The sequence below is a fragment of the Myotis yumanensis genome, unplaced genomic scaffold, assembly GCF_028538775.1.
Source record: "Myotis yumanensis isolate MYYU_CA2020_CCGP unplaced genomic scaffold, mMyoYum1.0.hap1 SCAF_11, whole genome shotgun sequence".
In the NCBI taxonomy this organism is placed as follows: Eukaryota; Metazoa; Chordata; class Mammalia; order Chiroptera; family Vespertilionidae; genus Myotis; species Myotis yumanensis.
This window is the reverse complement of record NW_027223762.1, coordinates 9702123-9728490: the sequence shown is the minus strand read 5'-3', so window position 1 is coordinate 9728490 and position 26368 is coordinate 9702123. Positions and strand designations below refer to the sequence as shown.

Here is a 26368-nt window from a genome sequence, read left to right as displayed (position 1 = left end):
TATATATATATATATATATATATATATATATATATATATATGGCATTTGTTCCTAACAGCTATTCTTCTACTTAATGGTATATTCCTAATGCAGTTTTCAGCTAAAGGCAAATATGTTAGATTTCAATAAATTGCTATGTTAGATAACAATATGTTAGATAACAAATATGTTAGATAACAATAACCAAAGAGCCTGCTTTTTTTTTTTTTTTTTTTTTTTTAAACAACAATCTTCCCTATTTTTTTTTTAATTTTTTTTTTTAATATGTTTTATTGATTTTTTACAGAGAGAAAGGGAGAGAGAGAGTTAGAAACATCGATGAGAGAGAAACATCGGTCAGCTGCCTCCTGCACATCTCCTACTGAGGATGTGCCCGCAACCCAGGTATATGCCCTTGACCGGAATCGAACCTGGGACCTTTCAGTCCACAGGCCGACGCTCTATCCACTGAGCCAAACCGGTTTTGGCAAGAGCCTGCTTTTTAATTAAAACAAAATTAAAGATTGATACACTTAAAAATGTTCAAAAGGATGCACACCAAAATGTTATCCATGGTTATCTTTGAATGGTGGAGTAACAGGTGAGGAAGAAAGAGGCCATATGCTGACCTGACAAGCTCAGGGGAGGCCTGCATGGCGGTCTTGCAAAGTCAGAGACCTAAAGTAACCACAAAGGATGGTCTGAAATGAAACTTTAACTAAAAGCAGTCATGGTGGGCAGTTACATCCTAGGCCGGTATCTTCACTGACAAGGTCAACCTTTACCTTAACTGAGCCTGTCTTTTTGCATTTATAATAACAGACCCTTGAAATGTCTGGGTAACTTGTAACTTCCCCTTTTCTGGACCCCTTGGGGCACAACCTAATGTGCCAGGACAGATACCACAAATTCCTTCATTATTGTCATGTTAATTGTTCCTGCAGCCACCTAAGTATGTGTCCATCATTTTACTTTATATCCAATCCCAGGGGTTTCCCCACTTTGCTTTCTCCTGCCTCTAATCTATCACCAATGGATTTCATGTAATCCACCTACGTCCCTTCCTTTGATTGTAATGTATAAATACAGATGTAACCCACCATTCTCCGGAGCATTATCTCAACTCGTTGAGGTTCTGCTTCCCGGCATATGTCGACAGTTTGGCTCAAATAAACTCACAAATTCTTGACAGGTTTGAATGTTTTTATGGTAACACAGGTGACTTAAAGATCATTTAAGAATATCTGCATCTTATAATTTTCTATAATTTATATGAATTATCTGTGCAAAAATACATTTAAAGCAAACAACAAAAGTCAAATATTTGTCTACTGAGTAAACCACTGCTATTTGAAGATGTACTATGCTGAACTATTTTTTAATTAAATGGTTTGTAGTCAGAGAAAGAACAAAGAAGTAAATCCTACCAAGGAGTCTTCATGCTAGTTCAACTCAGGTCACAAGGATGGTTTAAAAAACAAACACAAACACTGAGTTAGTATAGAAAATATCACACTTTAACATTTCTGAGTATTAAGTGAAAGTAACATTGGTTAAAGTACCTGGCAAACAGAAGGCAACTAATAAATATTTGTAGATTCTCAAAGTAAATGAATTTGCCAAATAAAAATGACAAATGCACCTATATGTAACCACTTTATAACAAACAAGTATGAATTATTTCACAGATCCTTTTAACAAATAGTATTCCACCCTTAAGACAACAGTTTGTTAGCCTTTAGCAAAAGATTGCTTTCAAAGTACTTTAAGGCACTAAAATAGATGCATACATACCATATTTTCAACACAATGAAACATAATAAAAAAGTATTCTGAAGGAGAGAAGTATATAAAATAAGATCACCGTTATAACCTGGAAAATGCATAGTAATTTAACCAATAAGTTGGAATCTGCAAAAGTAGAAATGTACTTCTATATACTAACCCTAACAATGATTTTCCAGAAGCTGACAATAGTTCTGAAATGACTTTAGGTCAAATTATATTCCACACCTAATATGCTTAATTGCCAGGTTGCCTTCCCTTAATAAATTCAGCTTATGTTTTCTAAAATCAACATGTTGTGAATATTCTACACATTTAATGAACAACTTTAGAACGTGAAACTTTCAGGTAAAAAGCTTTATCAGATGATTCCCATTTTAGAAAACCTCTGAGAATATTATCCACATCAGTGAAATTTTCTACAGGTACAAAAACGAAGGTTACTGCTGGTGATGGGCCTTTCCCTAGAAAAGCTTCCCACTGGGGTGTATTCTACATGGACACACAAGAAAACCTCCTGTGTGTCTCCTGGTTAAATAATTATAAATGGGAACATCCACGAAGGAGGCTTTTCTATAGGTACAAGACAAATATTTCCAAGAGGCCCCTTTATAGAAATATATGGAGAATCACATAATGACTATAATTATGCAAGTAAAAATTATACAATGCTTCATGATAGGCCTATATGAAACATTTTCTTACATATTCTTGAAAATATGTTAATAACCACCTTATGTTATTTTATATCTGAGAGAGAAGTTCATTGATTTTACTGTCCCCTCATTATTGTAAAGAATCCATTGTTTCACTAGAGGGCTCTGCCGCAGCTGTAAACATGACTGACAATATTTATTTTCTATTATATACCTGTTCATTTCTGAGAGCAAATAACAAAAAGAGAAGGTTTTCCTTTGTCCTCCCTCCCTTCCTAGTAAAAAGACAGGTCTCTAAAAGAAAGCATTCTTCAAATGTTCCTCCAACAGAAGATAGAGCTTATGAAACAGGCCATCTAGTTTTACGGGTACTTCCCTTTCATTGTTATTCCTGAGCCTTTGCTAAAAACCTCATTTACATGTTCCAGCCTTATCTCAGCTGTGCTCATAGAAGACGAAGTATAGGTTTATGGCATGGTTAGTTCAGAGTCAAAGGGGAACAGTCTCAGAATCAAACTGTGGGGGACAAAGATAAAGCTGAGAGGACCCCCCATTTCAGTGGAGGGTCTTCCACTGTTCATGGCGCACACGAGGCTTTATTTTCTTAAGGGGGAGCTTCGGTGCAGGATTTCCTGCCATTACATACCTAAGGATCAAATGTGATAAAAAAAATGCAGAGATCTGGGACTCACCCCAGATACGATGAATCAGAATGTGCGTGGTGAGTGGCAGCAATGGGCCTTTTGAAAAGCTTCCCAGGTGATTCTTACACTAGGGCTTGAGAATCACGGCAAATCATTGCTTTCTCAGAATGGCTTTCAGGGGGTCCACAAGGTCAAAACTACTTTCCTGATCATACTGAGACGGTATTTGTTTTGCTCACTTTCTCATGAACGTGCAGTAGCACTCACTGGAGGCCACACGATGTGCGATAGCGCAACAGATTGAACGTGGAAGCAGGCAGGAGATGCCATCTGTCCCTTTAAGGCGGGCAGGAAAGACATCTGCAAAAACTGGGATACACTGCCACTTTTCTCACGAAATCGTATTTTTAATGTTTTGGAAAATAGACATTTTTCGTAAAAGTGTTTATATTTACATGTGTATTATTTTTAAATGAATAAATATGTGTAACTTCTAAATTTTTAACAGATCTATAACCCACATAAACAAAAGGTCTGGAGACCAAACAGTTTAAGACCTGCTCCTCCCAGCAGAAGTCCAATGCCCTGTGGACATGACTGCTGACGGGCACGGCTGCTTAGTTCCTTGGCACACTCAGTGTATATCTCACTTTAAATATGATTCAACAGATCATTTGCAAAAAGGCTTCCTAAACTTATTTTTGGACAAGGGGATGCAATGGGACAGTGACTATCGAAGTCTAGCTGGTTGTAAAGTCTAAGAAACAAAGCAAGTCTTCCTTGGTGACCTCAGAATGTAATAAGTAACCCTTGAATGTATACACAGGTTGACTCTAATGTATGGAATAGAAAACCATACATGACAGAAGGCATTTAAAAAATGTTAATTAGCAGTGTGACAAACACAACATTAGATTCTAAGTAAGCAGTCTCAAATGAATGACATACTGCGAATGTTAGCTAAGAACAAGTCCCTAATGTTTGAAAGAAAATAAAATAGGGGGTGAACTGAGGTTCCTGGAGAGAACATAGTTTTTTAAAAAATTATACTTTCGCCTGGCTGGTCTGGCTTAGTGGTTGAGCATTGACCTGTGAACCAGGAGGTCACAGTTCGATTCCTGGTCAGGGCACATGCCCAGGTTGTGGGCTTGATCCCCAGAAGGGAGCCTGCAGGGGGCAGCCAATCAATGATTCTTTCTCATCATTGATGTTTCTAACTCTCTGAAATCAATAAATATATATTTTAAAAAAATTATACTTCTCAAAAATGTAGAAATGTGAGTAGACAGATTAATACTGACATTATACTAAGCTACAGAATTTTATTCTTACCTGGAAATACTAGATACTATTGCCAACTTAATGTTTGAGTGTACCTTGCCTTAGAGAATGCAGACTGAGAACACTTCGAGGTTTAGGCATGGCTGTGGTGGAAGCAGTTCCTTCTAGCATTCTGATTGTATCTGAGGTATAAAATAAGGACACTGATGCTTTTAACCTGCCATGTATAACTTTTAATGTATTGCTATTTAAAAATTCTGAGCCAAGCTAACATTTGAGTAGATCACTGCTGTTTGGGATGATGTTTAAATGAGTGATGCTGTGAACACGTTTGCTAATTTATACCACATTAAGATACTAAATGATACAGTCCTTTAATCTATCTTATGTTGAATCATTGGTATTTGAAAAGAAGTATATTTTTCTGAGTAGCCTTTGGGAGACAGTGCACTGAATATAGTTTCGTCGTAGCTTCCTCTCCTAACTTGTACTTACTTGTCTTCCCATCTGGAGGGAGCTAAATAGGTCTCAAACCAAAAGTTCAGCGAACCTGACTTCCCCCCATTTCGCTTTGCATGTTCACTTACGAACCATCACTTCTCTGCAAACTTTCCACTTAGTGTGTCAAAGGTCAATGTTATGAAAGTCCTCTAAAAGGCTCCATGGTTCTGTGGAGTCTCTGGATGATGACGGCGTTCTGTAAGTCTGCTTCTTCCAGCGTGAGTGCTTCATCTAGCAGCCTGAGGCACGGGAGAGCCGTGGCCAGGGAAAAGGGAGGACTTCTCTGAGGTCCTTGGTACTTTTCAATGAAGTCTTTGATGTGGCTTATCCTGTAAAATGGCACCAACTATTAATACAATTTTATGAAAATCTGAACGAGCCAATTTAAAGTAGTAACGTGTGAAGATATCTGGCTGTGTGAGTACACAGAACACTCAAATTATAATGACAGAGCTGTTCACTGGGGCCATCTTTTAAAGGTGGACCCTTGGGGACAGTAGGAAATTATTACTATTCATCAGCTTAGATGTGGCAAGGGTATTATGGTTACATTTTTTTTAACTATGGTTACATTTTTTAAAATATATTTTATTGATTTTTTACAGAGAGGAAGGGAGAGGGATAGAGAGTTAGAAACATCGATTAGAGAGAAACATCGATCAGCTGCCTCCTGCACACCCCCCACTGGGGATGTGCCCACAACTAAGGTACATGCCCTTGACCGGAATCGAAACCGGGACCCTTCAGTCCTCAGGCCGACGCTCTATCCACTGAGCCAAACCAGTCAGGGCTATGGTTACATTTTTAAAGAATACTTATCTAGTGGAGATACATACTGAAGTATTTACATATGAAACTATATGAAGTCTGGGGTTTGCTTAGAAATAGTTCAGTGGAAACTAAATGATAGGTCATTATGTTCTCGTTGCTTTTGTGTGTATCTCTAAGTTTCTATAATAGAAAGTTGACATATCTACATACCTAGCTCTGAATGGATCAGACAGACAGACAGACCTAGGTTTCTTTTAAATACCAGGTCATGCTGTGCATCAAATCCAATTAGGAAAATCCTTCACTCAGTGCAGGGAGAATTTACGATGGAATAACGAACACAAAGTAAAATAATAATTGCAACCTTGAAGGCAGCTCAAAGTTATGTTCACCTACGCACGTGTGTGTATCTAGAGAGGGAGAGCGCATATGCAGTTCATCAAGACTAAGATGCCATTGATTTCAAAACACATCATTTTATGTGTTACTAAAAAAAAAAAAAAAAAAAAATCCAGATTGTGACAAAGTGTTTTCTTAACACTTAAAATTCTTTTTAATATTTATTGAAAGAGCACTTTTAACTTAATTTCATACAAATCACTCATGTGCTTCCATAAGTACAATGAAATGGTAGAGTCATTCCTAATGAACACTAGTCACACTCAGATCCTGGACATGTTTCTCCACGTAATGCCCACCCTCGGAATCACCAGGTGTGCTGGTGACACAGAATTTATCTTAAGAAGTGTTCTGCTACTGTCTCTGGGATGCTTCTTGTTCATCTGATATTTGTGTTGCATGCTTTGAGGACGATACTAAGGCAAAGACAATTGTGACATGATTGCCATGTGGCCAGCAATGGATGCATCCCCATTTCAGAGGCGCTAAACATAAAAAAATGTGCAACTCAGAGTTAATGAAATATGGCACATCGCGAAAGACAAAACTCTCCCAATCAATTCACTAAAATTCAAAAATGCCACTCTGTTAAACCTGTGCAGGTTACCAAAAAAGTCTAGGATGTGGTCCTTGTATTTATTCGGATATCAAATATTAGATAACTAATGGCTAAAGCTTATGGCAAACAATGTAACTATAAAAAGTAAGAAAAACAGTAAAGATTAAAGGAACTCGCCCTCGCCTGATTGGCTCAGTGGACAGAGCATTGGTCTGCGGATTGAAGGGTCCCAGGTTCGATTTTGGTCAAGGGCACATGCCCAGGTTGTGGGCTTAATCCCCAGTAAGGGGTGTGTAGGAGGCAGCCAATCAATGCTTCTCTCTCATCATTGATGTTTCTATCTCTCTTTCCCACTTCCTTCCTCTCTGAAATCAATAAACATATATATGTATTTTTAAAAAAGATAAAAGAAACTGTGCAGTAAAAATAACAAATATAGCCCTAGCCAGTGTGGCTCAGTAGATGGAGCATTGGCCTGCGGACCGAAGGGTCCCAGATTCAATTCTGGTCAAGAGACGTACCCTGGTTGCAGGCTCCTCCCTGGTTGGGGCTCATGCAGGAGGCAACCAATCAATGTGTTTCTCTCACATCGATGTTTCTCTCACATCGATGTTTCTCTCACATCGATGTTTCTCTCTGTCTTCCCCTCTCTCTTCCACTCTCTCTAAAAGTCAATGGAATTTCTAAAAATCAATGGAAAAATATCCTCGGGTGAGGATTAAAAAACAAAACAAAAAACAAATGTATACTGCGATCTCTATAATCACACTAAGATAATAAAGAAATGCAACTCTTAAGCATAACCAATGGACATAGGACACTGGGGGGTAGGGGAGGCCAGGGGATTGTCAAGGGCGGGGAAAAAAAGAAAAAAAAAAGAAATGCTACTCTTGATTGAAGTTAATAGAAGAGATAAAAATTAAAATTAGGAAAAAAATCAGACAAATAATGAAATGAAAGACTCACCTATGAGACATGTTAAATTTCTGAACAATCCTTTTCCCACTGGCTAACCAGATCTGTATATTAGTGATGGGTTCCAGGTTGTTTAGTGGGACAGTAGACAAATTATTTTTCTTCTCAACTTCAATACTTTTTGTTTTAGAAATAATTTTTGGTGTGGCACTAAAAAAAATCCAGACAACAAAGTCAGATGCATATATATGTCATTCTTTTTTACCAAATGCACACTATTATTCTGTTAAAAAGTAGATCCAATGGTATAAAAATATATTTTCAGCATTCTGAAAATCACATCTGGATATTTTATATGTATGCATGAATGTGTATACACCTTACCAATGTTGATAATTAACATATGAGAAATGATCAAAATAAAAGTGATCCCACATCTAACCTCTTTGCATATTCTGCTATAAGGCATAGATATAAAGAAGACTGCAGCCCTAGCCGGTTTTGCTCAGTGGATAGAGCGTTGGCCTGTGGACCAAAGGGTCCCGGGTTCGATTCCAGTCAAGGGCACGTACCTTGGTTGCAGGCTCCTCACCAGCCTGGACCCTAGTTGGGGTTTGTGCAGGAGGCAACCAATCAATGTGTTTCTCTAAACACATCGATGTTTCTCTGTCTTTCCCTCTCTCTTCCACTCTCCCTAAAAAAATCAATGGAAAATATCCTCGGGTGAGGATAAAATAAAAAGACTGCAAAATCTGAAAATAATTAAAGGTGTGTGTTTTTTTAAGTGATTTCAGAGAGAGGAAGGGAGAGGGAAAGTTAGAAACATCAATGATGAGAGAGAATCGCTGATTGGCTGCCTCTTGCATGCCCCCTACTGGGGATTGAGCCTGCAATCTGGGCATGTGCTCTGACTAGGAATCGAACCTTGAGCTCCTGGTTGATGGGTTGACACTCAACCACTGAGCCACACCAACGGGGCATAATTAAAGGTTTTGATACTATAAACATCTGGAAGAAAATAACTAACACTGCATCTTTTTATATATTTATTACTTGATGTAATAAAGCTTATTTTCTTTTTTAATATTTTTAAAATATATTTTTATTGATTTCAGATAGGAAGGGAGAGGGAGAGAGAGATAGAAACATCAATGATGAGAGAGAATCATTGATTGGCTGCCTCCTGCATGCCCCCTACTGGGGATCGAGCCCGAAACCGGGCATGTGCCCTTGACCAGAATTGAACTCGGGACCCTTCAGTCTGCAGGCCGATGCTCTATCCCTAAGCCAAACCAGCTAGGACATAAAGCTTATTTTCATTAACAACAACAACAACAAATAAAGGTTTTAATACTGCTAACTTTATCAGACATTTTTCATTTTTATTACCTCAAAATTCAGATATTGATTACAGTACAATGTTGAAAGCAGTGGTATGGGTAAAATGGAACCCTATATTCAAAAGCTAGTGTATGCACGCTATCTTTAATGGCAAAGCTCAAGTGGTGAGTGTAAGGGAGAAAAGAAACGACTCATCCATCCAATTCTAATGTCCTCAATAAGCCATGCCCTTTTGATTTGATGAAACCACACAAGCCTCCAAGATTTTTTTACTGTAGTGCCAGCATATGCTAATTCACACTAAGGTAAATATGACTTAGAGGAGTCCTCACAAAAGCTAACATTAAGGTGAAGTGGCTCAGTTGGTTGAGCATCGTCCCGTGCACCGAAAGGTTGCTAGTTCGATTCTCATTCAGGGCATATACCTGGGTTGTGGGTTTGATCCCCAATCGGGGAGCATACAGAAGCAATTGATCAATGTTTCTATATTTCTTTCTCACATTGATGTTTCACTTTCTCTCTCTCTCTCTCTCTCTCTCTCTCTCTATCTATCTCTCTGCATGTCCTCAGGTGAGGATTATTAAAAAATTCCATTTGCAATGGGAGAAATGATAAGCTCCATATCTGTGGTCTCCCTGGTAAAATAATGATGGGCTGAATGTTAGTCCAGCCTCTGCTACGATCATGAGCCCACTCACCTTCCCAGTCGGTGACCCTGTCCCGAGAAGGGCTGGAACACCGGCTTCGTTGCCACGCACACTTCATGTTTCTTATCTTCAACTTTAACATCCACCTCCTCCTTATCAAATGTTCCCCGTAATTCCAAAGGCAATTCCCTGGGAAGGGAAAGAAACAAAGTGTCCACACTCACCACGTGCATTTTCTTTTACTGAAAAATATACTCTCCATGCAAAAGGAATGGAAAAATATCCTATATGGTAATAAAGGCCTAATATGCTAAGTGTCTGGTCATCTGGTCGACCTTTCAACCAATCACTGTGTAATATGCAAATGATATGCTAAGGCCGCTCAACTGCTCGCTATGATGTGCACTGACCACCTGATCAAAATTCTAATTCCTCCACTTTCTTCAAAATTATAGCTGTGGCTCTCTTAAGAAAACCCATCCTATGAAAATATGAATTTCTAAAAGTACCTGTGAATGTGTAGGGATGTGTAAACAGCCACTAAAAACCATTCTTCCAAATGAAACATGCCTAACTATCCTTCTATTTACAAAGGCTGCTTACCCCTTTTTGATGGAGTTCAGAAACTGCTGACTTGCACCGTCTGAATAACTTCTGAAATCATCATTGACCGTGAATCCATTTTTCCATAATTTTATATTTATATCTACCTGCAAAGCAGTAAGAAACAAATTCATCATGTTAATTAAAAAATATGATACTTCTGTATATTGTAAAATGTCTTATGTGTACTTTGCATTATAATATTAATAAGATGTGCACTGAAGGACTGGGATTTAATAAAGTTATCATTTTTACTACTTCATCAAGAACATTCTTTTTTTTTTTTTTTTTTTTAAATTTTATTGTTTTCCATGTGGACATTCTATTGTCCCAGGACCCTTTATTTTATTATTATTATTTTAAATTTGTCTTTATTGTTTTTTTTTTTTTTTTTTATAAATATATTTTATTGATTTTTTACAGAGAGGAAGGGAGAGAGATAGAGAGCTAGAAACATCGATGAGAGAGAAACATCGATCAGCTGCCTCCTGCACATCTCCTAGTGGGGATGTGCCCGCAACTCAGGTACATGCCCTTGACCGGAATCGAACCTGGGACCTTTCAGTCCGCAGGCCAATGCTCTATCCACTGAGCCAAACCGGTTTCGGCATCATCAAGAACATTCTTAATCAAAACTAGCGTTTATTTTCTCCCTGCAAGTGCAAGCAAAGAAGACAGTAATTACTAGTACAGTTTGGTGCCACTGCCTTGACTCCTTCTAAGGAGCCGGCCGCTTTACTACCCACCATCGATTTTGCAGTATCAGTGCAAGGTCAACACAATGACCAGGTAAATAACATCTCACTATTATTATTAAACAGTTTTGATCTCGTGGACCCTCTAAAACAGCGGTTCTCAACCTGTGGGTCGCGACCCCTTTGGCGGTTGAACGACCCTTTCACAGGGGTCGCCTAAGACCATCCTGCATATCAGATATTTACATTATGATTCATAACAGTAGCAACATTACAGTTATGAAGTAGCAACGAAAATAATTTTATGGTTGGGTCACAACATGAGGAACTGTATTTAAAGGGCCAGAAGGTTGAGAACCACCGCTCTAAAAGGTCCATATTTGGAGAAACAGTGGAAGAGAAAAAAAGTCATAGGCATTTACCTGTTTCTTCTGTTCAGTGGGAGACAAGCATCTGGCACCAACCTTCTGGGCTTCCTCAAAAAGACTGTCGACAAAATACTCACAAGTTGATTGTCGATTATCACTAAGAGGTTGGTTGTCAGATCCTGTTTCACAAACCCTATATACACAACAAAGAAAAGTGAGCATGAGTAACTACCAGTTCTCTAAAAATTCACATACATTATTCTAGTTCAGGGATCCTGACCTGAGATGCCACTTCCAAGTCTGCAGTCTAGACCCTCTTCTCAGTTAACAGACATGTGACCTTGGGAAGTCATTAACCCTTTGGGTCCAGAGCAGGGTTTTCTCAAGTTGAGTCTATTGACATTTGGGGAGAGATAATTCTTTGTTGTGCAGGCTGTCCTATGTATTCTAGGGTGTTTAATATCACCTGTGGCATTGGCCCATTAGGTGTCAGTAGCATGCATACTTTCCCACCCCCAAAGTGTTATGGCAACCAAAAACATCTGTGGGGTGGGAGTTGGGGGATAAATTTCACCAGGATGATGCTCTAACCGACTGACCTACTCAGGCAGGGCATTAACTTACCAGCTTTCAAATATGCAATACAGTATTAGTAACTATAGTCACTAATTAGTAACTATAGTCACTATAGTACAGTACACCCCTATGACTTATTTATTTTATACCTGAAAATATGTACCTTTTGAACCCCTTCACCCATTTTGCTCACTTCCATATACTGGATTTCATTCTATATTTATGTTATATAGGAAATATTACCAAAGATTCATTTGATAGAAAAAATATTCCTGGCAGATCTTTTTAGAATTCATATATTAGATTCATAAATGTTCTGAGATATATCTTCTCAGATTCAGTAAGTAATCAACACTTTTTATAGCTCTTAGACTGTGCCAGGTACTATAGATACCTTTATCCCATTTTATAGATAAGAAAATGAGTCAGAGCCGAAACCGGTTTGGCTTAGTGGATAGAGCGTCGGCCTGCGGACTGAAGGGTCCCAGGTTCGATTCCGGTTAAGGGCATGTACCTGGGTTGCGGGCACATCTCCAGTGAGAGATGTGCAGGAGGCAGCTGATCGATGTTTCTCTCTCATCGATGTTTCTAACTCTCTACCTCTCTCCCTTCCTTTCTGTAAAAAATCAATAAAATATATTTAAAAAAAAAAAAAAAAAATGAGTCAGAGAGAGGTTAACTTATATGTCGGAGGTTACACAACTAGTAAGTGGCAGAAACAGAATGTTAATGTCTTCCAAGTCTATGCTACTAACCATGATATGCTATAAAGCCTCTCTCTCTCTCTTAAATATATTTCTACTGATTTCAGAGAGGAAGGGAGAGGGAGAGATAGAAACATCAATGATGAAGAGAATCATTGATCGACCGTCTCCTGGATGCCCCCTACTGAGGATCGAGCCTGCAACCTGGGCATGTGCCCTTGACTAGAGTCGAACCTGGGACCTTTCAGTCCGCAGGCCGACGCGCTATCCACCGAGCCAAACCAGCTAGGGCTCTGTATCTACTCTTAAGACTAACTTCATATTATCATAAAGTACTAATTATGCCTTTTCCAAGGCAACAATATGATACTTCTTATTAAAAAATAATCACACCCTAAGATGATTTCTCACAATACTAATGTAGTAAATATTGTGAATGTAGTAAAAATCACTGAATTGAATACTTTAAATGCATAAATCATATGGTATGTGAATTAGGTCTCAATAAATGTTAAAAAAAAAAAAGTCCCAAGCTAATCTTAGTCTTTTAAATCGTTCAATCATTGTATGTCTGTATAGAAAAGAGTTAACACAGTGGGCCTGACTGCTATCCTTCGAAAGGCCTGCTTGCTTTCCGCTGGAGAGTCTGAAATTTGAGTAGGTGACTAGCCCCCAATAAAAAGCCTAGGCTCATTTCCAATGACCTTTCTTGGTAGGTATCATTTCACATGGGCTGTCATAACTTATCACGGGGAGAATTAAGTGCGTCCCAGGTGACCCCACAGGCGAGGACTCTTGGAAGCTGTGCTTGGTTTCCCCTGGACTTTGCCCCATGTGCTCTCTCCCCTTTGCTGATTTTGCTTTTTACCCATCCATTGTAATAAATCATAGTACGATTACAAACCTGGGGGTGGTCTTAGAGACCCCTGACACAATCTTAAAATTATATAGTTAGTATCACATATAAATAAAACAGTAAACACTCTAGTCAAAAATAACAAATGTTTGTTTGGTACAGAAGCATTTTCAAAATATCTGTAAGTGTGAAATAAATACTTGTCTGTCTCAAATGAACTACGGATGAAAGAAATGTACCTCAAGGATTTAAAACAAAGAGCATAATACAAGATATATTTCACCTCCGTAAATGAGAATAAAGTATTCTATATTAACAGCCATACATTTTGCATTTACCATTTATTGCGTGCCTTCTATATGCTAACACTATGCTAAGTGCTTTATATAAGCTATCTAATTCTCCCCAAAATCTTTCAGGTACCTAGGTATAGCCCCAGTTCATATATTTTTGTAAAAATTTATTTTTTTATTGTTGACAGTATTACAGATGTCCCCCATTCCTCCCCACTCTGCTTTTCTCCACCCAGCCCCTACCCCACCCCAGGCCTTCACCACACTATTGTCTCTGTCCATGGACTATATAGATGAGATACTGAAGCTCAAATAATCTATCTACATTGCCCACAGGCCAGAGAAGTAGTATAAGAAAGAGATGGGCCGAAAACCGGTTTGGCTCAGTGGATAGAGCGTCGGCCTGCAGACTGAAAGGTCCCAGGTTCGATTCCGGTCAAGGGCATGTACTTGGGTTGCGGGCACATCCCCAGTAGGAGATGTGCAGGAGGCAGCTGATCGATATTTCTCTCTCATCGATGATTCTAACTCTCTATCTCTCTCCCTTCCTCTCTGTAAGAAATCAATAAAATATATTAAAAAAAAAAAAAAAAAAAGAAAGAGATGGATTCAAACCTAGGTTTATCTGACTCCAAAGCCATTATGTTTCCACTGTGACTCTATCACAAGAGGCTAACGAAGCAAAGTTACTGGCATTTCTCACTTATATGACAGTAGTAGTATGCAAAGAGAAAATTTTAACTTTTATTTTTCTACCAAAGAAGAATGTGCTTATTTCACTTAAATTCTTAAAAATACTTGTTGGGCCGAAACCGGTTTGGCTCAGTGGATAGAGCGTCGGTCTGCGGACTGAAAGGTCCCAGGTTCGATTCCGGTCAAGGGCATGTACCTGGGTTGCGGGCACATCCCCAGTGGGAGATGTGCAGGAGGCAGCTGATCGATGTTCCTCTCTCATCGATGTTTCTAGCTCTCTATCTCTCTCCCTTCCTCTCTGTAAAAAAATCAATAAAATATATTAAAAAAAAAAATACTTGTTGGCAATTGTCACATAAATTGTCCTAACAATTTTTTTTAAAATTAGTAACAAGAAGATCTAGTGACTTCACTAAAATCCATTCAATGCAGTGACGGTAAAAAAAAAAGTTACTTTAAAATATACTACTATTAGGTATTTAACTGAGATAATCATAATGAACACTTACAATCACAGTCAGTGTAATGCGGTAAAAATAGAAAAAGACACTAACAAAGGCATTACTAACAAAGAAACTTCACAGATCGAATTAACTTACCATTCTTTTATGCTTTCAAGATTATCTACTTCTTTCATTCTCTTCTGCCTTACTGTAAAGGTAAAAGGAAACAAAAGTTAAAGTTACGAGTTTAGCATTTTAAGTAAATTAATTGATAGCATTTTAAATTGCATGCACTCATATTCTCCACATAAGTTATTATGTGTCCCAAAGTAACACTGAAAGGGTCTTAAGAACAAGTGACCAAACTCAAAGCTCTCACTAGGATACACAGTAAAATTATTATGTTTTAAATTACTTGAAACAATTCCTGTGTGATATTGCTACCTACTTGATAGTCAATTCAGTTAATGTGTTTCTTAAGTGTGTAAAATATTTATATGGTTCCATATAAATATTGTTCCAGAGAAATCCAGCTTCCATCCTTGCCCCTCCCACCTTGTCCTCTCTTTCCCAGCTTATGGGTAACCTTATTTTCCCCCTAATATAAACAAATATCTATATTCACGTCCATCTCTTTCTTAGATAGAGTAATAGCACACAAATGAGCTATGTGAAGTCAAACACAGACAATAGTTATGAACTGCCTGCCTATTGCAAAATTCAAGTTGTCAGTTATCAAAATTCAAGTTAGGGGAAATGAGGTCTGTTTTATCTAATCTGGAATGTCTAGTTATTTAACTAAAAAAAAAAACCCCACACACAATCAAAATGATTATAGAGAGAAAGAAAAAAGAAATCAATGACTTTTTGATGTTTTAAAATTAAGTAAGCTTTAAAAAATACTGGAGTGCAGTGCTTTAATAAACCTATATAAGTTAGTTTCAATTCATGCTATGCTTTTAAAAAGTTCCTATTAGGGAAAAACTAAATTACAACTTCTATTTATATGTGCTAAAACAATATAGTTAAGCCTGGCCAGCATGGCTCAGTGGTTGAGCGTTGACCTATGAACCAGGAGGTCAAGGTTCGATTCCTGGTCAGAGCAGATGCCTGGGTAGCGTGCTCCATCCCCAGGAGCGGGTGTGTGGGAGGGCCGATCAATGATTCTCTCTCATCATTAATGTTTCTATATCTCTCCCTCTCCCTTCCTCTTTGAAATCAATAAAAATACATTTAAAAGAAAAACAATATAGTTAAGAATATGTTATTATTAGGTCACGACAGATTTTTTATGATATCAAGATCCCCGAGACTACGCTACAGATTTAAAACTAAAGAAAAACACTTTACCCAAAGAGGAGACATAATCAAGTTAGATTTCTACAATGCATTAAAAATATTTCAACTCTCAAATAGGCTGTGTCAAATAAGAATATGTTCCTTAAATTCTCTCTGGAGAGTACACATGCAAAAGGCAAATACAGCACTGCTATTTAAAAATGTAAGTTTTAAGCGTTGGCCGGGTGGCTTAGTTAGGAGGAGTGTCATCCCATACACCGAAAGGTTCCTGTGTCATTCCTTCTCAGGGCACATACCTAGGTTTCGGGTTTGATCCCTGGTCTGGGTGTGTATGGGAGGCAACCGATCAATGTTTCTCTCTCATATTGATGTTTCTCGCTCCTTCTCCCTTCCTCTCTCTAAAAAAAAAAATCAATGGAAAATATCCTTGGGTGAGGATTTTTTTTATTTTTGTTAATCCTCACCTGAGGATATTTTTCCATTGATTTTTAGAGAGAGTGGAAGAGAGGGAAAGACAGAAAGAAACATCGATGTGAGAGAAACACAAAGATTGGTTTGCCTCCTGCACATGCCCTGACCAGGGCCCGGCCCAGGGAGGAGCCTGCAACCAAGGTACGTGCCCTTGACCAGAATCGAACCCAGGACCCTTTGGTCCCAAGGTCGACGCTTTGTCCACTGAGCCAAACAGTCTAGGGCAGGATTTTTTTTTAAAGTAAGTTTTAAGTATATTTATTTATTAAATAATCCTGACTGAAGGATATTTTTTTCATTGATTTTCAGAGACTGGAAGGGAGGGATGGAGGGGGGAGAAAGAGGGAGGAAAAGAGAAAAAGAGGGAGAAAGGAAGAAAGAGAGAGATTGGTTGCCTCCCACATGCACCCCAACTGCGGCTGGGGATCAAACCTGCAACCCAAGCACATGCCCTTGACCAGGAATCGAACCCGAGACCCTTCGGTGCACGGGCTGAATCTCTAACCACTGAGAAACACAGGCCAGGGCAATTTTAAGTACATTTAAATAGAAAGCAGACATCAGTCATAGCCACTGAAGGCCCACCAGATCCATTCCAAAGACATGAGAACCAGAAAGAAAATGGGCATTAGAATAATCTATTGGCCCCACTTAAAAGTCTCCAAAGGATCTGGAGGTGAAGCTAATCTGGTAACGGGACCCAGGGGCAGCCTTTCACCAGAGAAAATGAGAGTCTGGCTGATCTTGGGTCCTGACGTCCATTCCAGCTCTCCAGTTTGCCTCTGCTAATGGAGCTGGGCCATAACCACAGCCATTTTGGCTGGAGCACCAATTCCCATGGAGCCTATGTTTTGCTAGGAATCAGAGTAGAACAGAGGAGTCTGCTCTGGAAAATAGCCTATCTTGAAAATCGTTTTAAATACCTTTATTGTTTTCATTATGACTTGAGTGTAAACTGATAGTGACTGTATCGCTTAGCCTTCTTAGGAGAAAATTGTGAGCAATTCTGAAACACGAGGCGAAACTGACAGGGAGAAAGAAGGAGGAAATTCTAAGGGGCAGGGGAGTGAGTAGGAACAAGTGTGAGGCCAGGACCTCAGCAGCATTCCCAGCAATCATTTCAGACTCTAGCTTTTGGCTAAAGGGTAAGGCAGAGTCACTAAAGCCACACTACCCCTTTAAACGGTAGATATGTGACTTTGATAAAAAGTTTTAAAAACCAGAAAACAAATTAAAAATATATTCAGAAAACCAGAACTTCATGCTTACTAATGTTTTCTCCTAAGACTTTGTCCTTCAAATCTCATCATTTCTAAAACTATTTAATTGCTTCCCTTTAAAAATTGCTTCCCTTACAAACACACATAAAATAGAGAAAAATATAAACACCCATCCCTACCATTCAGATTCAGAAAAATTTACATTTTGACTTACTTCTTTTTGTTTATTTATTTAAAATTCTTAAAATTGATTTCAGAGAGGAAGGGAGAGAGAGATGGAAACATCAATGATGAGAGAGAATCACTGATCAGTTGCCTCCTGTACGCCCCATACTGGGGATGGAGCCCCATCATATGCTCCAGACCTGGGAACCGAACCAAACCTCCTCGTTCATAGGTCGAGGCTCAACCACTGAGCCATGCCAGCTGGGCTCTTTGTTTATTTAAGAAATAAAACATTATAGACACAAGTTGAATACTCTTTAATATTTTAAAATATTTAATAGCACTTAATATTTAAATAAAATATCTTTTAAAATATATTTTATTGATTTTTTGCAGAAAGGGAGGGAGAGGGATAGAGAGTTAGAAACATCGATGAGAGAGAAACATCGACCAGCTGCCTCCTGCACACCTCCTACTGGAGATGTGCCCACAACCAAGGTACATGCCCTTGACCGGAATCGAACCTGGGACCCTTCAGTCCGCAGGTTGATGCTCTATCCACCGAGCCAAACCGGTTTGGCTAAATAAAATATTTAAAATAAAAATATTGAATACTCCCAAAACCAGTTTGGCTCAGTGGATAGAGCGTCGGCCTGCGGACTCAAGGGTCCAGGTTCGATTCCGGTCAGGGGCATGTACCTGGGTTGCTGGCACATCCCCAGTAGGAGATGTGCAGGAGGCAGCTGATCGATGTTTCTCTCTCATCGATGTTTCTAACTCTCTATCTCTCTCCCTTCCTCTCTGTAAAAAAATCAATAAAATATATATATGAAAAAAAGACATACCATGTAGTAAATATTTTAGTATTCAATTTTTTTTTAATATATTTTATTGATTTTTTACAGAGAGGAAGGGAGAGGGATAGAGAGTTAGAAACATCAATGAGAGAGAAATATCGATCAGCTGCCTCCTGCACACCCCCTACTGGGGATGTGCCTGCAACCAAGGTACATGCCCTTGACCGGAATCGAACCTGGAACCCTTCAGTCCCCAGCCTGACGCTCTATCCAGTGAGCCAAACCAGCTAGGGCGGTATGTCTTTTTTAAAAAAATATATTTTTATTGATTTCAGAGAGGGAGAGGGAGAGAAAGATAGAAACACCGATGATGAGAAAGAATCATTGATCAGCTACCTTCCTGCATTCCATTTTTTCACTTGACAGTTTTCCAACATTATTTTCAACTACTCTAAAATAATCCCTTAGTTTATTTAGATCTGATCCTTATTGTATCATAAACATAACACAGTCATTCCACTTCTTGGCTCACATTGTAACAATCCTTTAGGCATTGAAATCCTAATTATCCTTCCAAGCCCCAACCCAAGATCCACTTCTACCATAAAGGTGAAATAATAAACCCAGTTAACACTCCTCTCCTAAAACATTTAGATTTGGGGCATTTAAGTCATATTGGTCTGATACTGTTTACTATTGTTTCTGTTCTGTCTTTTAATCTCTCTGCTGGATCCAAGATCCTTGAGGCCCGGTATCATGAGTTACACATTTCCTGTTTCTTCCACAGCGCACAGCAAGTGCAAAGCAGAGAGTTACCACCCTGAAAGTGTCGTCCTCTAGCAAGTCACTACTACTAGTAACCATTTCATAGTTACAGGCCACTGATAAAGTCTTTTGCTTGTTTTATGACAGTTGAAGAGAATGAAGAGTCCTTGGTTTCTAACGGACTTGTATTAGAACACTGGCTACATAATTTTTGAACCATGTTACATTTATTTGTATCCACTGAGTGAGCTGCTGCAATGATCACAGTCATATAACGCGAGTGAACCTAATGCATGTTCTGTACAGTAGGGAATAAAAGAGCCATCTGGCAAGTTCCGAAGTTTCCAGCATGAAGGGGCCTCAGAATGGACAGATGAACCATTTCTTCATCTTGCTTCAGTTTACTTCTAATTAGTACCACTACCATCTTACATTTGTACTGTATATCACAGTTTACCAAACACCTTCCCAAATATTATCCCACTTAACTCCCAACAACTGCAGTGATAAAATCAGTCAGGAGACAGAGTACACTGAGCTTTTTTGGAACATATCCACCAAAAAGAAAATCTAGTCAAAATAGAGTTAGTGCTCTGACCAGTGTGGCTCAGTTGGTTGGAGCGTTGTCCTGTATGCCAAAAGGTTGTGGGTTTGATTCCCGGTCAGGGCACATACCTAGGTTTCAGGCTCGATCCCTGGTTAGGGTGCCTAGGGGAGGCAACCGATCAGTTTTTCTCTCTCACACTGATGTTTCTCTCTCTCTCTTTCCCTTCCCCTCTCTCTAAAATCAATAAACATATCCTCGGGTGAGGATTAAATAAAAAATAAAAAGATTTAGTCTTTTCAATGTATACATTAGATTTCGAATAGAAAACATCTGCATATTACCAATTTTATTTATTTTTATAAACAGGTGCCCTGGCTGGTGTGGTTCAGCAGTTAGGCCCTCTCACTGAAGGGTCTCGGGTTTGAGTCCTGGTCAGCTGCATGCGGGAGGCAACCAGTTGATGTGTCTCTTTCAGAAGATCAATGTTTCTCTCTCTCTCCTCTGTCTTTCCCCCTTCTTCCCTCCTTCATTTCCATTCTCTCGGAAAAGCAATGAAAAAAAAATATATATCCTTGGGTGACAATTAACAACAACAACAAAGCAAACACACACACAACAAAAATCAAACCAAACCGGGTAGGTAATACAGGCTATATTTTCGAAAGATAAATATTTGTATCAAGATATTATACCATTGGGTATGCTATCTTTATGTAAGAGCTGAAGCTTCTCCTTAAGGATAAAGCCATTCCTGGAATTAAACACAAGGGAAAAGAAACCCATGGATCACCCTAGCCGGCTGGGCTCAGTGGATAGAGCGTCAGCCTGTGGACTGAAGGGTCCCAGGTTCGATTCCAGCCAGGGGCACATGTCCGGGTTTCGGGCTCGATCCCCCCCAGTGGGGGACATGCAGGAGGCAGCCAATCAATGATTCATGGATGGATGTTTCTAACTCTCTAGCTCTCTCCCTTCCTCTCTGAAATCAATAAAAATATATTAAAAAAAAAAAAGAAACCCATGGATCACATTTCCATGTGGAGTTCCTTCACCTAGTTCTTCTGTGGAATGGAATGACAATTAGGCCTATGAGCGCAAATTATGGTAGCATCAGAATCAGCCACTTTAAGACAGTCTATTTTATGAATTCTAGTTTACTATTAAATAATAAAAAATGAAACCCTTTTGGAAAGTTTCCACTTAACTGCTTGTAATCTGTGCAAAAAAAGAAAGTACATTCGTGTCTTCTAGAAAGAATTGTTAATGCATGAGGTATATGCTCCTAAGAACGGAAGTGATAGTGACAAAAGTAATTTGGATGAGAAAATCCTGAGGGAAAGGTGGTCAGGGTCACCTTGACAGCCATCCTTTGACACCTAGGCATTCTCATTCCAGGGTTCCTGAAATGTTATCTACCTTGCAGAACCCATCTCAAATACGATCTCCTTTAGAAAATCTGCCATGATTTCTCCAAAAGGCATGAATATAGATTTACTAACACGGCAAGGAGAGACCAGTTGGTAACTGAGAATCTGCCTTCTCTTCACAGCCACAACCGTCCTCTCTAGCTGGTTTCCTCACATCCGCTCATGTCCCCATCCAATCTGATTTCGACACAAATGTCAGGGTGACCTTTCTAAGATACAAATTTAATTGTGGGACGTCCCTCCTTAAAACCCTTCAAAGACCTCCCATTGCTCTTTGAATACGGTCCAAATCCTCTGAATAACATTGCAGGGGAGTTCACTGTATTGTTCTCTCACTGCATTTGGGTGCTTTGAAAAGTTCTCCATAAAAGTTTTTTTAAAAAGAAAAAAAAAAAATTGGTTGCCAATCCTTAACATTGCTTAAGCAGCCCCACGTGATCTCGCTGGCCCTAACCACATCCCCCTTGCTTTCTACATTCAATCCAACTGCTTCGACCTTCCAGGTCCCCACCTCTTCCCAAGCCTCAGTGGAAGCTATTTCCTATGTCTGGACCCTTTCTTCTCTCCTTTGGGAGTCACCGTCACCTGTTCCTACTTGCCCATACCTCGGCTTGAGGATGACTTTCTCAGGAAAACCTTAACTACTTTTCCTGGCTGAGATAAGTGCCCCCGCAACCCCTTCCTTGCTCTCACAACAGCCTACATTCTTCCTTTTTTTAGCCTCTAAGTTTGCTGGCATTTACTTGTGTGATGATTTGCTTAAATATCACACAATGACAATGTTTCCCAAATGACACTGTAAAGTCCTTAAAGGCAAAATCTATAATGGTTGCCATCATATTGTTAACTGGGAATGGCACGGATGTAACCTGTGAAGTCAGACTTCCGGTTCTTGAGTTTGGCTGAGAAAGACTTTAGAATGTTGCAGAGGTAACAGAAGTGAGCCAGCTGGGCTGCATGGACTCAGTAAAACAAGTTACAGAGGCAAAAGAAGAGCCCTTAAGACTTAGGAGAAAGCAAGCAAGGGGGGCGGGGGGGGGGGGGCGGAGATGAAGGCGTGTAAAGGAGTGAGAGTGAGAGAGAATTCACACTGAAGTGTGTGGGAACTGTCTGGGTCCTTCATCTTAGGAGATTTTATCTGCTTTCCAAAGTTGGGGATTTTGGGGGAAGTCTCAGGGGAGCACCTCAATAGACTATTCATCAGCTTTCCAGGTCCGGGTCTCTGTGATTGGCCGGCACTAGGGTAGGAGGTCATTAGTCACTGCAGCTGGTCCTGATGTCAGCCCTGGCATGGCTTCTTCTGGTTTTGCTTTTTTTTCTGGGCCTGGGGCTAAAACACAGCTGAGGCCTCAGTGTTATCTCTAGTTTGACCAAAACTCTGTTTCTGTGGTCAACAGACCCAGGTCTTTGTTCCTACTATGACTTGATACAGGCCAGAACCTCATTGCCCTGGAGACCTACTGCTTAAGAGAGTGGTAGTACAAGGGCTTGAACCAGAGTGTCATGAGGCCATTCTCCAGCCCCCTTGTTCTTCCTCTAAGGGCAGCGGTTCTCAACCTGTGGGTCGAGACCCCTTTGGGGGTCGAACGACCCTTTCACAGGGGTCGCCTAAGATCATTGGAAAACACATATATAATGACATATTGTTTTTGTGATGAATCACTATGCTTTAATTATGTTCCATTTGTAACAATGAAATTGGGGGTCACCACAACATGAAGAACTGTATTAACGGGTCATGGCATTAGGAAGGTTGAGAACCACTGCTCTAAGGGGGTCTACCACATGACTAAAGACAGGCCAGAGGAGGAAGGTCAACTTGGGGACAAGTCCCACCCTGCAATACTTGTTTTCCCGGTTGCTAGGCACCCAGGGCTTTCCAACCTGGTGACCTTCTGTACCTGGCCTATGGTTCCTACTCTGCTCAAGTTTATCTAACTGCCTACTATATCAAAATCATTAGCATTCAGCACACAGTAGGTACTAAAAAATTTGAATGACAAATTATTAAGTAATAAACATTAAGTAATAAACATTAAGTATTAAGTAAGTAAAGTATGCATGTAAAGTATTTACCACAGTGCAGGTCTAGGAGTCAGTAGTAGTGCCTGTTAACACTGTATTCTGCCTGTATCATTATTGTTGTGTTTAATCATTTTCTCCATCCTGCACACAATTCTCACTCATTTTTGGATTCCACCAATGCCTAGCATTAACGTTACTGTTTTACATGGATGCTCAGTATTCATTGAATTAAACTGCATTTTAAGTCAATGAGACTTTCAGCATATTTACATAGAAAACACAACACCAATTTTTAAAGTCTGTCCCATCAAAACGAAACTATAATTTAAAAACGTATAAATACTCCCCAAACATCCTTGAGCCGTGACTAGGAAATAAGGAGGTTGGTGTTCATGTCCCTTACCATCACACTTTACAGTTCCGCACTGACATCAATACAGACTACAAGTTTCCCATCTTTATTTTCAACTGATCTCACGTTACCTACGAAGGAACCAACACTGAACACCACACGGAGAAGCAATGAACTGAGAGTCAAAAGAAAAACAGACACACAGGATAAAAAGAAATTAAGTAGGAAAACTGCAAAATAAAGTGAGTTGTGGGAGGCTGGGAATGAAGTTCACTAAGAAATGTCCACCCCGAGCAGACGTGCCTCGGCTTCCTGTGCTGTGCTTCTGCCGCGATCGCCTTTGGAAACAGGGGCATTTTGACAGCACAGAACTCGAAGTTTCTGAGCGTCTTCGGAACCAGAAAACCAGCTGATGATGTGCTTTCCCGGAGTTGGCAGCCAGGAAGCCAGCAGCCCGCGGCCGAGAGCCGGGCTCACCTGGGCTGGGCTGGGCTGGGCAGGGGTCTCGCCCCGCCGCCGCCCGATGGCGCCCTTTCGTGATCGCAGACGCGGGCTCCGAAACCTAGCGGGAACCGGGCTCCTCGAGACAAAGGCGAGCGCGGCGGCACCGCGGGACCCAACGATCCCCCGCCCCCTCCCCCCCAACCCCCGCCGCCCGGCAAACGTCGGCCGCAGCCCGGCAGCGAGCGCACCGCCCAGCCCGCTCCCCGCCGAACGCGCCGCGGCCCCGGGAAACTCACCTCCGGGCGTGGCCGCTGGAGAGGGACCCGCCGCGCTGTCCCCTCCCGGCCTCGTCCTCAATTCGCTCAGCGCCGCGGGCGCCGCCGCCGGACCGGAGCCCCTCGGAACCGGAGCACCGCAGCTCCCAGACCCCCCCGGGCTCGCGGTTCCGTCCCTGGGACCCAGCCCGCCGCCCTCCGCCCTCCGCCCTCCGCCACCGCCGCGGGCGCGCGCCGTGGCCGCCTCTGCGCAGCCCCGAGAGCGCGCGGGGGGCGGGGCTGCCGGCGGCGGCGGCGGCGTTTGGCTTCCGCGTGCCCCGCTCCGGGGCGGCCACCTGCTTCCTGCCGCCGGCCCCGCCGCTAGATGCCTCTTCACCCCGCGCTGAAGCCCCGGGGAGCTAGTTGTGGGCTCACCTGAACCCCACCTCTCCTCCTCGCTGCCCCTCGTCAGCCTTTGGTTGAATGGGGGAGAGGATTCCCTGCATGCTGACCATGTTGAACTTGAACCCGAACCCTGAGATTCCGGTTAAGGCCATCTCTCCACCTCCCTGTGTTCCTGAAAGGCTCTACAGCGAGGAACCACCTTCCCCAGGTGATTGAGAAGAGACTCCTGGGTGCCCCTGGTGTGCCCATGACGAGGTCAGCCTCAGACCCTTCCGATTCCCCTGTTGGCCCCAGACGTGATTAGCTGAACTGGTTGTACTTACTGACCGATGTGGACAAAATACCAGCAATCCTGACTTGACCAAACTTTTGTTAAGCTTCCCCCGCTTCCTCCAGCCCCCGAAACGTTGACCCACCCTCAACCTGAGCCACCGCTCCTGAAAACAGGCTGACTTCCCTGTAGAACATTCTCTGAGCTCAGTGCGAGCCACTACCACCTCCACAGGTTCAGCCCCCTTCCCCGCAGCCCGTTCTTTCTAGCTTTTGTTCCTAGAAAAGAAATGCCCGCCTGACCTGGGAGACAGGGGCAGATCTTGTGCATAGTCAGAGAGTTCCCCTACAGCCATAGTCACCTCCGCACACCTGACACCCCACTGCCACATTCCCCACATTCCCTTTCTTCTTGGAATAGCATCCTACAGTAAAGTCTCTCTTTACCAAAAGCTGGGTGTTGTTTCTGTTTTGTTTTGACAGTTGAGCATTACCCCACAGTAATTGCCCTTCTACCATATTGCAATAGAGTCGTCTCTTTTCTCACCGTTGCAATAATTTTTTTCAAAAGAGGTTTCATTTGCCTAAACCCAGGTTTGTGTTTTACTTGACAGTTTTCAGTGCCAGGATGCAAATGAGATTGGGCCTTACTATAGACCCCTGCCATCCCCACCCAGGTAAATGCACCTGGTTGAACCTTTTGAACTCGTCTTCTGTTCAGTGATTGGTTCTGGGATCCTGTGGCGAGTTCTACTTTCAAACCAGTGCTCCAGAAGTCCTGCCCAGTGCTCCAGAAATCCTGTCCGCTGAAGCCTGCGCTAAGGAGTCACTTTGATTCCTTCCTGCAGAGGCTTTCTTTGGCTCTTATATGAGGCCTCTTTTCTTTTTTTCTCTTTCCGTTTTTTTTCCTTCTTTCCATCTTTCCTTCCTCTTTCTTTCTCTCTCCTTCCTTCTTTCCTTCCTCCCTCCCTCCCTCCCTCCCTCCTTTCTTTCTTTCTTTCTTTCTTTCTTTCTTTCTTTCTTTTCTTTCTTTCTTCCTCTTGTCACAGCACCATTTGATAAAGAGAGGATTCTTCCCTTGTCAAAAATCAGTTGACCATAGATGTATTAGTTTATTTCTGGACTCAAAAATTCTATCCCATTTATTTAAATATCGATCCTTATGCCAGTATCATAATGTTTTGATTACTGTAGCTTTGTAGTAGGTTTTGAAATCAGAA

The 26368-nt window shown here is 41.0% G+C and overlaps 1 protein-coding gene across 1 annotated transcript; it reads right to left on the bottom strand.

Annotated features, from left to right (window-relative positions):
• Positions 1-306: 306 nt before the first annotated feature.
• Positions 307-24702, bottom strand: UBXN2A (UBX domain protein 2A). Its single transcript, XM_070428761.1, has 7 exons — positions 24516-24702; positions 14867-14918; positions 11200-11338; positions 10083-10189; positions 9531-9668; positions 7543-7701; positions 307-5176 (listed from the first exon to the last, which is right to left on the bottom strand). Exons 2-7 carry the CDS (start codon positions 14902-14904, stop codon positions 4984-4986), a joined length of 774 nt encoding a protein of 257 aa, XP_070284862.1. The 5' UTR covers positions 14905-14918; positions 24516-24702; the 3' UTR covers positions 307-4983.
• Positions 24703-26368: the final 1666 nt, after the last annotated feature.